This window comes from Eucyclogobius newberryi, unplaced genomic scaffold (assembly GCF_026437365.1).
Source record: "Eucyclogobius newberryi isolate DKJ021-1_F unplaced genomic scaffold, fEucNew1.0.hap1 SCAF_2, whole genome shotgun sequence".
Taxonomy (NCBI): Eukaryota; Metazoa; Chordata; class Actinopteri; order Gobiiformes; family Gobiidae; genus Eucyclogobius; species Eucyclogobius newberryi.
Window position 1 is genome coordinate 29,369,082 of NW_027315834.1, and position 12,566 is coordinate 29,381,647.

Below are 12,566 nucleotides of genomic sequence, written 5' to 3' on the forward strand. Positions count from 1 at the left end.
AGAGAGAGAGAGAGAGAGAGAGAGAGAGAGAGAGAGAGAGAGAAACAAAGAGGGGGGAGGGAGAGAGAGGGAGAGAGGGACTCCCTCTATATATATATATGCCCAAATATATCAGCAGTTTATGGGCGGTAACAGTTATAACATAAGTGCTTAAGTGAACGCTCTAGTGGCGATATTGGAAATAAAGTGCATTTTTCTTTCCTTCTTTAATCATGCAGCGATAAATAAAATGTATAACAAACATAAAGCTGTTTTAATCCTGCGTCAATTATTTGTAACACTCAATTTGAACGTAATACTGCGATTGGACCGTGTATCAGAATACTTTTAATGCAGGTATTCAGTATCGTGTAACTAACTACCTGATTATGGCAGCGCTGTGTTTTTATGACCCTGTTGTCGTCATTCATGATTTATATGAACCATGAGTCTGGAAATATAGAAATGATGCTCCTCCTCCTCGTTCAGTTCCTCCAATAACTGCAGCTCAACATTCTCAGTCTGGTCATGTGACGATCGCACGTTCTGAAAATGTGACGTACTCGCGACATCAAATACGGCAACGTACGACAAGATTGGAACTGATTCATGCCACGAACACGAAGACGCTAAAAGAGGCAGAATCCCTGTCAACACTTTTATAAATGTGCATTATCTTCAAAAAACATGAGCAACAACAAACACAAAGTCAAATCAAACACTTTAGTCGTTAGTTTCTATAATGAGTCAAAAAGTTGATTCATTTCATTCTCTAAAGCTCAGATCTTATTGTACAACGTAAAAATAACGGAACACTTGACTCCACCCATTCTTCAATTGACTCCACCCATTCTTCAATTGACTCCACCCATTCTTCAATTGACTCCACCCATTCTTCCATCCCACAAACCTAACACTTGACTCCACCCATTCTTCAATTGACTCCACCCATTCTTCAATTGACTCCACCCATTCTTCCATCCCGCAAACCCAACACTTGACTCCACCCATTCTTCAATTGACTCCACCCATTCTTCAATTGACTCCACCCATTCTTCAATTGACTCCACCCATTCTTCAATTGACTCCACCCATTCTTCCATCCCACAAACCTAACACTTGACTCCACCCATTCTTCAATTGACTCCACCCATTCTTCAATTGACTCCACCCATTCTTCCATCCCACAAACCTAACACTTGACTCCACCCATTCTTCAATTGACTCCACCCATTCTTCAATTGACTCCACCCATTCTTCCATCCTGCAAACCCAACACTTGACTCCACCCATTCTTCAATTGACTCCACCCATTCTTCCATCCTGCAAACCTAACACTTGACTCCACCCATTCTTCAATTGACTCCACCCATTCTTCAATTGACTCCACCCATTCTTCAATTGACTCCACCCATTCTTCCATCCTGCAAACCCAACACTTGACTCCACCCATTCTTCAATTGACTCCACCCATTCTTCCATCTTGCAAACCCAACACTTGACTCCACCCATTCTTCAATTGACTCCACCCATTCTTCAATTGACTCCACCCATTCTTCCATCCTGCAAACCTAACACTTGACTCCACCCATTCTTCAATTGACTCCACCCATTCTTCAATTGACTCCACCCATTCTTCCATCCTGCAAACCCAACACTTGACTCCACCCATTCTTCAATTGACTCCACCCATTCTTCCATCCTGCAAACCTAACACTTGACTCCACCCATTCTTCAATTGACTCCACCCATTCTTCAATTGACTCCACCCATTCTTCAATTGACTCCACCCATTCTTCCATCCTGCAAACCCAACACTTGACTCCACCCATTCTTCAATTGACTCCACCCATTCTTCCATCCTGCAAACCCAACACTTGACTCCACCCATTCTTCAATTGACTCCACCCATTCTTCCATCCTGCAAACCTAACACTTGACTCCACCCATTCTTCAATTGACTCCACCCATTCTTCAATTGACTCCACCCATTCTTCAATTGACTCCACCCATTCTTCCATCCTGCAAACCCAACACTTGACTCCACCCATTCTTCAATTGACTCCACCCATTCTTCCATCTTGCAAACCCAACACTTGACTCCACCCATTCTTCAATTGACTCCACCCATTCTTCAATTGACTCCACCCATTCTTCCATCCTGCAAACCTAACACTTGACTCCACCCATTCTTCAATTGACTCCACCCATTCTTCAATTGACTCCACCCATTCTTCCATCCAGCAAACCTAACACTTGACTCCACCCATTCTTCAATTGACTCCACCCCTTCCAACTCTCAATTGGTTGCCGTGGTTACAGAGCCGCTGGTCCTGACCTGGCAGCCGCACCGCTCCAGGGTAAACTAATTAGAGTCTAATTAGCTCATGTCGGGTCTGTTTGGAAACAAGTGCAGAAGCAGATGGACTGGTTCACTTTGACTCGGCTCTGCGCGGCTCTAATTAGACCAGTTCCCGTTAAGCGTGCTCGTTAGCAGCGAAGGCCGAGCTGTCGCACCTCGATGTGGAGTAGAAGTGAGAGTAAACATACTGAAAAAACTAAAAACAGCTGTGCATTTTTCCTCCAGACGTCGACATAAATCAGGGTTAAAATGGACTTAATCAGGACAGGAAACCAACACACTAAGTACTTTTTAAATGAATTCAGAGACACCAGCAGCAGTCCTTATATCTAGGGTGACCAGACATCCCTATTTACCCGGGACAGTCCCACTTTTGAGCCCCGTGTCCCCGCAGGTGTGCCCAAAACCATTGATTTGTCCCAGTTTTATTCAAGACATGTCCCAGTTGTCTTAGTTTGACCACTCTGAGACCTTCCAACAGTACAGAAGGGAATATATTGTTGTTTCTTTAGCCAAACTAGAGAAAATCTGGCTTTAGAATAACACATAACACAAAAGATGCACTAATTTCCACTGATAAAAGTCTCTCAGATTATACACATAAGTGAGAAAGCGGTGTGAATGATCCCAGTGCACACAAATGTGCTTAATTACTTGCATTTTTGATTTTTAAATCTGGTCACCCTGCTTATATTACAATATGAAAGCCTTAGTAACGCAGACAATATTTAAAGAAGTCACAGCCAGTGTAACTTATAAAACATTGTGCATTCAAGGCCTGGAAATCAGACTTATTTACGGCCAAAAAGCAAATACAGAAAAAGCTGCCAAATATCTGCTTGTATCACGGTCTCAGCAGTCATATGCGACCGGTCTTTTGTGCAAATGCAATGTCAGCGTATTATAATGTTGTTAGAGCAGGTTATGATAGACTCATGCACTGACCGAAACAAATACAAACACTGAAACATTAAAAAATATGACATATGTCTCCAAATACGTGGTAGACATGTTCAAATCTTACATTCTGTCTTTCCCATCTTAGACATTTGAGCTCACATACTGCACGAATGGTTTTCTTTTTGATTATTCCATATTTATTTGAGCTTTTTAACAGTTGCAGAGTTTTACCAAAGAGTCTCGAACCAGTGGAGGTAAACGGAATCAGTAGTCTCAGGAGTATTTGCTTGGATCACTTCAGAAATGTGGGGGAAAAGCACCAGAAAACTCACAGTAACATCACCACCTCCACTGTACAAAGTGACTCCCTCTCACCTGTGTAGTTGTGCGGCGTCCGTCCTCGCGTCACCGCCTCCACCTCTCCCTCCGTCAGCACCTCCTCGCTCACCCCTTCCGTCTGCGTCTCCGTCTGCAGGTCCGGAAGCAGCTGCGCCGTGGTCCCCGTCCAGTCCTCGGTCGTCGTCAGCGGCAGCGGCGGCGGGGTGGCCGCCGTCGCCCTCTCGTCCTCCTCCCGGCGTTCCTCCTGCGTCGTGGTCGTCCCGGCCACCGTCGCCAGGCACCAGAGCAGGAGAAACGCGCTCCTCCTCCTCCTCGTCCGCGTCCGGGCTTTGACACCTTCCAGTCTGAGAGACGTCTGTGCCATGTCGAAAAAGTTTCAGGCGGAATTCACAGGTCCATGTTTTTTTCTCTCGAAAGGAGCAGGTTTATTCCTTCAGTGCAGAAAGAGAGAGCGAGCTTTGGGTTTGGTTGTCATGATTCTGCAAAGAGAAACAGCACAGCAGGATTAGTGAGTGCATGCACGGGAGGTTCAAACATAGTGGTCCTGTTTGCAGCTTTAGTCGGGTGAGTGTTCTCCTCTCCCTCTCTTCCTCTCTCCCTCTCGCTCCCTCACCCCTCACTCTATCGCTCTCTCTCTCTCCCTCTCGCTCCCTCTCTCTCTCTCTCTCCTCTCTTATCTCCAGCTGAGCTCTTGCGTAACACTGAGCTGCTCTAAGTCTGTGTGTTTGCCTCTCTTTCTCCCTCTCACTCGCTCGCACTCAGCTCGTGTCCGCTGACTTCACTGATGGACTGGCATGTGAACGCTTGGAAGAAGAGCACTTGTAATAAATAAATAAAATAAATAAAATAAAGAAAGAAAATAAAGAAAATACATACATGAATAAATAAATAAAATAAATAAAATAAATAAAATAAATAAAATAAATAAAATAAATAAAATAAATAAAATAAATAAAATAAATAAAATAAATAAAATAAATAAAATAAATAAAATAAATAAAATAAATAAAATAAATAATAAATACATACATACATATATACATACATAAAATAAATAAATACATGCATGCGAGACTTAAACGATGCATAGTTTGTTTGTGCAATGAATTATAATTATGCATTGTCAAAAACTGAAGGAAAATATTGTGATCAGAGTTTTGGGAGTGGAGAATATGTAACTTTGGAAAATATGATATTTTGATAATATGAAAAATTTGAATATCGATTACCGTATTTTCCGGAGTATAAGTCGCACCTTTTTTCATAGTTTTAGCTGGGGTGCGACTTATACTTATATTTATACTTATATACATATACTCCGGAGCGACTTATATGTGATATTATTTGATATTTTCACACTTACAACTGCATTTTATACTCCAGTGCAACTTATATATATATGTTTTCTTCTCTATTATGCATTTTTTGGCTGGTGCGACTTATAGTCTGGAAAATACGGTACATGGTTTATAGGGGGGAAAATGCTACACAAAGGGCTGACTCGAAATAAAAATTTACTATAACTATAAGGAGATATTTCTGCACAGTTTTACTGAGATTTCGCATTCGTCTAGATAATTTAACCTCAACTAATATGTTTGAACACATTTCTGTTGGATTGACATCATATCGTCAGACTATTGTTATCGGGTATACCTAAACTTAAAAAAATATCAAGATATCAATTTGTGTCAATATTGTTCACCCCTAGAATAAGACAAATGTAACAGTTTGGTTGGCTAAACAAAATGTGGCATAAATCCAGTTTCATGTTGTAAGTAAATTGTCACAGAATGCCACTTAATGCACATTTTTAACAAGAGATTGAGAGTGTATGTAAAAATGTGTGGACCTGGTAAAAGACCTTTCAAACAACATTTTTAGAATTTTATAAATAAAACAGCTTTTAAACAACTTGAACATGAACATTGTAAATATAATAACGCTTATCTGTATCGCTTTTCCAGGTGGTTAAGATGGCTTTACAATCCTATACAATATCCCTTCACTGTTGGTTATGGTGGGGTGATGGTAAAGTGTAAGGTTGTCTCAAAGTATAAAAAGTATCAGAACAAAAACAGGACAAAATCTGATCTTTCCTAAACAGTTTTGGAATGATTATGAGCTTATCAGATTAGATCTGATTAGATTATCAGATCTAGTATAAGAACACATTTAACGAAATTTAAAGAATCTATTATTATTTTGTGTTAAAAATCAAGTCTAAAAAAGATCATTTATTCATATTATTAGATATATTAGATCATTATATTCATATTTATCATAATGGTATAAAAATGTTGCCGTGTCGCAGACGCCAATCACATACTCACACAATCATACAAAGACAAGGTGGAGGAAGTGCATTGGTAAAATTCTGTCATCAGAATCAAACATTTCAGAATAGATGCGACTGGAGGCCAAATGCTTGATCATGAATGAAATCAGGTCTAATGTTAATGGTTTAAGTCAGGGAATATTCAAACTTTTTTTTTTGAATTACAGGCTGCATTTTGAAACTTATACAGACGACATGACAATAAAGTGAATAAAGTTTGGCATTTGAAATGAGCCTCCACACCTTTAGCAAGGCTTGGAACATGAATATCAAGTCTGTATAGCATCAAAATGTTTGTTATTTAGCTTATGATAGCAGCATTTTTCCAGTAAAAATAACTACTTTTGGTTATTTGGACCAATTTAGCAGGAAGCCTGAGGGCCAAAAAAAATTGGTCTGAGGGTCATATTTGGCCCCCCGCCATAACACCTCTGGTCTTACCCCAACTTTGAATTTCCAGAATAGAATTGACAAAAGATTAATAAATAAATAAATATATATATATATATATATATATATATATATATATATATATTATACACATACACAAAATTGTATTTGAACTTCATAAAAAAGTATAGTTTGTGGTAAAAAGACAAGTGTAATGCATTTCTAAAGTGAAAAACTATTTTGAAATCAGTTTCTTCTTACCATAATCAAAAATGCTATCACAATCTCCTAATAAATAAAGTAAAATACAATTTTAAACATCTATAAACACGGCATCACTCACATCATTTGTCAAACAGTCAAACACCCTTGATTTTTCCATTTGAAATTACATAAAATTCCTCTTAATGTTTGCCTCCAGTTATCTCTATTCCATAATTCCAAATGTATTTTTTAATAAACATTTAACGTGTCTATTGCAGTGAATGCAGTAGAATACATAGAATGGTGTAGTTCATGTGTAGTAAAACGTGCTGGTGTTCCCTCTGCTGCCTCTTCGTGCCACAGGTGAGTGAGGTGTGACTGCATCACTGTCCCATATGAATAATACATGTGTTTGGACCAGAAATAGAGCCAATGGAGCGAAGAGCAAAGAGGTGATAACAGACTCAGAGTGGACAGCGCCGACATCACCAACAGAGATACAGTCGCAACCGGGAAAAGCACATATCAACAACTCACCAAAAGAACGCTTGCATTGCCTGCTGCAAAATCTCCTTTCATAACTTCAGAACCTCCTTAAAAAAATAACAACCTTTTTTATAGATCTCATCACCTCATTTGAGCTCAGTGCAGAATCTTCAGAGCTAAAGCGGCGTAAACATTTATTTAAACTGGGCCAATGAATATTTTATGTGAGAGAATCTGCTCTTAGTGATAATGTCTCTTTGAATTAACAACGACGTCAGTGGATATATTTCAAATCGCACTACTCGCTCGCTGAAGGGGACGATGTTCAGTTCAATGCAAACTCGGCAAATTTGTCGTCGTGCGTCAATTTTATTCACTCGTCGCACAAAAAGCAGGTTATTGACAAAATGTAATACTGGCCACACAAGCTAAATGCGCCCTTTATGTGGGTGTGCGTTGGCTCTTTTAAACAACACAAAGCCTCTGCAATGAAGAAAGAAAGAAAGAAAGACAGAAAAAAAATCACAATTGTGTACAAATGTTGAACCTTGTCATTATCTGTTTGTGATTGGCTCCACAAACCTGCAGTATTAATCTTACGGTTTGAATTCCTTTCGACTGACAACATTCCCGTATTTGAGGTTCAATAATGATACCGCTTTTTGAGGCTATTAGGAAAAAAATATTTAACTTTTGTTCATTTGTGTCGTCAGAGAAGACTTTGAACTTTCTGCTAGTTTTTGTTTCATGTATGTGCCCAGTAATGACAGAGATATGAACCATAAACCGGGTCAGGACAGTTAAACAGTGAAATCTGACCTCGCTCCGAATTGGCGACATTTACCGGTACACACAGGAGTATAAAAATGAGATAAGTAGGATACATGTTTTCCTCAATTACAGAGCATAAAATTCTATATAACAATGTTAATTTGAAAAGTTGTGTTGTGTCTAGAGGCTCTATATTTCCTCCTTCAGACTGTGCCACATGGTCCTGCTACATTTGACACAGAGGGTCAGTCCAGTTAACAGTGGAGGTGCAGTGATGCCTGCACAGGACATGAACGTGTAATACTCTGGAGAGTATCTTTATAAGTAGCCAGTATAACTATATGAAGCTCAGATTTAAATCAGAAGCACATTAAACATAGATAAGTCTGGATAAATGAGCCGCTGCACTGCTGAGTTTCTGTGTTAGTCGGATGACTCGTTCAGATAGAAATGCATGACTTTATTTAGCCATGAGACAGTTTGAACTATAATGTACGGGCTAAAATATACACGGAGGCTTTTGCATACAGACTATTGTTTAGAAATAGACAGGGGTTAAATGTGCTGTTATGTTGCAGTATCTGAACTTCAAACAGTGACAAGAGGAAGTAGATATTAAAGTCTATCTAATGTCTTTGCTCTCACAGACTCCATCACTAATATTCACCTGCATAATCTTTAGGGTGTGGTGGGTACAGTCAACGTTAAGTCACTGCTCACGGCTCTGGGTTTGTGATAGATAAAACACATGTTTAGACGAGACGTAGCAGACCTGCCGGCCACAATTAGCTGAATGTCTCTTCAAACTCTTCACGGTCATTTCACACATATCCTGTCTAATCAATGTAATCCCAGATTTGTCCAGGAGTGGTGCATAGTAGAGATGATTCCAAAGGTCTGGACAAAGTCTCAAAAGTCCAGTTCAATATAACGTTTTATAACAAAACAAGAATTCTGAAATGCTAATGATACGGAACAAAACAACAATTTAAACAAAAACTACTATGAAAATGATTGTAATTACAAGGATTAGTAACTACTAATGCAATTACTAATGGCATTAGTAATTGTTAGATGATTGGCCTTTTGTCTGCTGCACGTGCTGCAGTGACACTGAGTCACAGTAGCTGTGTGTAATATGTGTAATCTCCTCTGATGTGGAAGTTAAACACACTTACATAAGACACCTCTGAGTCACTCACTTCAGCTGCGGTGGATCACTCATCATTTCTGAGTTATAATAGAATACAATTATTTCACATTTTTAAATAGAGTTTGTGGAGTGTACAAATTAAACATGTCCAATACAAAGTCATATGAACCCGTTTGCATAAAGATTGTGAGATCAGGTTTTATTAAGAGTAAACTGGATTTTTAGAACCATTACAGTATGAAAGTTTTTTATTCAGTTTCATGACCTGTGTCCTCAGATGTCAAGTAAACAAATGTTCCTCTAACAATTTCCAAAATAAAGAAAATCTTAATGGACATGATGGTCAATTACTTTGTCATTTATATTGTCCAGTTTACTCCTCAAAGGCAGAGATTGGCAGCTTTTTGCCGTGTTGTAGAGGAGTTTCCCATTTCTATTCTTCTGTTATGTGATTTTATACAGTTTAAACTAATGTGTTTGTTTACATGTTATTATTAAAAGATAAAAGCACATATTTGATACATTTATACAATATTCTCAAATAAAGTAATCCCCAAGTAATGTAAATTAGTACTTCCGTAAGTAGTAGGAAGTAACTACCGTAGTCATATATACGTAAAATTTGCATACCTTGTACATTGTGTACATTGTGTAACTATATCTTTTTCAAAGTAACTTCCCCAAATGTGCTGTCAACACAGGCTTGTGTGATTGTAGTTCCCCTTTTTTTAACTGGATTTAGAATACTTTAGAGGACCGGAACTACATCCTGGAGTGACAAATTAGGAAAAAATAAAACAAAAAACAATGAATGGTTTTGATGAGGAAACAACATTTTTTTTGGCTGAAGTGTATCGTGACTTTGAAGTCCTTTCAAACCTCTCAAATCAGCCTTCACTCCTACATGTAGTTCTTTATGTAAACTTTATTCCTCATTTATGTCCCTGGTTTTCTCTTCTACTGGAAAAACTGATGTGCAGAGGTCGCCGAGCGGATTGTGAGGCTGGTGTTGGCTCAGGCTCAGCAGGGTCAGAGGGTCAGAGGGGCCTAATCCACACTCGACCCTCTGCTCCACTCACCTCCTCTGTCCTTCAGGAGCCTCAGGGCAGTGGACTGAACAAACATGGACTAAAGAAAACAACAACATGAAATAAAAGATATCGCAAGAAATTCTCATTTTAATTCAAGAAGAAGCGTATTAAAACTGTTTCTGCCAGAGGATGCTACCACTGAGTAAAGACAGTTATGGATCGCATTGATTTGATTAGAACCTGTGTAACCTTTGTTTCTTTTACAGATCTATATTGCACTGGCTGAGAATAATGTAGCTGTGGTCACACTTGTCCTGGTTTGCTTCAGGTTTAATCCCATTCATAAAGTAGACTGGTTTGGTCCTGTTCTAGCCATGGGATTTGAGCAAACAAAAATACTAGAAATTGATTTACTAAAATAAGGATCATTTTGTATCAAAATCACCACCTTTCACTTTTTAACAGCACAAAATACTTTTACTTTTTAGTCTCAAAGTAACATTTTAAACACATACTTTAATACTTTTACTGGAGTAGCATTTTATGTGTGATACTTATACAGTTTTGGCTCTTGTATCTGTACTTTTACTTACAGAAATCTAGCCCTGAGATAGCACCAACGCAACATAGATCAACTCTACTACATGAAAAACAAACTCAGCTACAACACGTATACTTTAGGAGCCGTGCAGAAACAAGGCCAGCCGGTCCGAACCAAGATTCACCGGGATCCAAACCAGGACTTGGACTGTTGGTTTAGACCCCCGCGGTCTCTCCACGGGGCCTGTCTCCACCCTGAGCCAAAACCAGAGTGAGAGATTAGACTTAGTCCTACAGCGGGGGTCAGGCAGAGGACAGGAGTTCAACAGTGCACCACACACTCAAAATAACACATTTGCAAATGCATTTGTAAGAATCATCAAATATCCATACAGAGGTAGAGATGCAAACACTGATATATGTAATAGGGCTGAACACTATATCGCAAATGCAAACGCTGCCATGATATAACAACTGGGAAGAGGAAATAATGTAGATAATAGATAGTAGATAATGTAAATAAGGCTAAAAAAGACACAAAATGGATTAGAACTAGATCAATGGCTTGTCACAATCACTTTATTCTAGTCTTCATGAGTGTAATCTGGGTCTTTTTTCACGCAAAGAGGACACATTTTAGAAAAGCTCCAGACATGAAAGAAAGAGAGCAGAGAGCCTCGCTGCAGAAGGCTCTACAGACGGCTTTGGACAGCTCCCAGTCCGTCCAAGGGCAGATGGAGGTCAAAACCCTGGCCTCCTCATGACTGACGATGCACTTGCCTTGCCAAACTGCAGGAGGAGAAGGTACAAGCTTATATTAGAAGTCACCGCTCTGAAAAGTGCGCTGGAAGAGGAAAAAGGACTGAACCGGAGTCTTCAGGAGAGAAACTGCAAGAGGAGAAACAAGCTCTGCAGACCGAGAATGAAATATCTGCAGAGGAGACTCAGAAGAACATGGATGAGCTGATGCTGGAGATCACAGGCCTTCAAGAAGATCTGAAAGAAGAACGACAGAGAAACTAGAACCTGCAGGACGAAATCTGTCACCATAAAAATGTGCAGCAGGATATGAAATGCATGCTGGGCCAATGTAGGAGGAAAATAATGGGACTCTATGAAGAGAAACGGACGTGAATGAGGTGTGCAGGCGGTCTGTGGAGGAGGTCTGAGCTGTGAGCTGAGGAGCTGAGGAATGACCTTCACCTGATGACTCTGAACAGCATGGACTGGAGAGAGAGATGAGAGAGACCAGAGAGCAGCTGAAGGAGCAGAGGAGCTGGAGGAGCAGAGGAGCAGACGACGAAACACCAGGAGGAGCAGAGTAGCTGGAGCAGAGCAGCTGGAGGAGCAGAGGAGCTGGAGGAGCTGGAGGAGCTGGAGGAGCAGAGAAGCTGGAGGAGCTGGAGGAGCAGAGGAGCTAGAGGACCAGGAGGAGCAGAGGACCTGGAGGAACAGAGGAGATGGAGGAGCTGGAGAAGCAGAGGAGCTAGAGGACCAGGAGGAGCAGAGAAGCAGAGGAGCTGGAGGAGCAGAGGAGCTGGAGGAACAGAGGAGCTGGAGGAGCTGGAGAAGCAGAGGAGCTAGAGGACCAGTAGGAGCAGAGAAGCAGAGGAGCTGGAGGAGCAGAGGAGCTGGAGGAGCAGAGGAGCAGGAGGAGCAGATGAGCTGGAGGAGCAGGAGGAGCAGAGGAGCAGAGGAGCTGGAGGAGCAGAGGAGCTGGAGGAGCAGAGGAGGAAACACCAGGAGGAGCTGCAAAGCCTGAATGAAGCACAGTTCAAAGAAAGAAAGGTCTGAGGATTTGCCTTTGACTGAGCTCAGTGAGAAGTTCAGGAGGAAACAACATCTGTTCTGAGACCTCATCAGACCACATCAGACCTCATCAGACCACATCAGACCGCATCAGACCTCATCAGACCGCATCAGACCTCATCAGACCTCATCAGACCTCATCAGACCACATCAGACCTCATCAGACCACATCAGACCGCATCAGACCTCATCAGACCTCATCAGATCACATCAGACATCATCAGACCACATCAGACCACATCAGACCTCATCAGACCTCATCAG

At 40.6% G+C, this 12,566-nt stretch overlaps 1 protein-coding gene across 1 annotated transcript in view; it reads right to left on the bottom strand.

Annotated features, from left to right (window-relative positions):
• The window catches only part of LOC140368074 (uncharacterized), a 29,723-nt gene extending 25,764 nt beyond the window's left edge, over positions 1-3,959 (bottom strand). Inside the window, exon 1 of the mRNA XM_072454938.1 lies at positions 3,617-3,959. Coding sequence (XP_072311039.1) covers positions 3,617-3,944 — 328 coding nt within the window. The 5' untranslated portion in view covers positions 3,945-3,959. The remainder of the gene's footprint in view (positions 1-3,616) is intronic.
• Between the last annotated feature and the right edge of the window lie 8,607 nt (positions 3,960-12,566).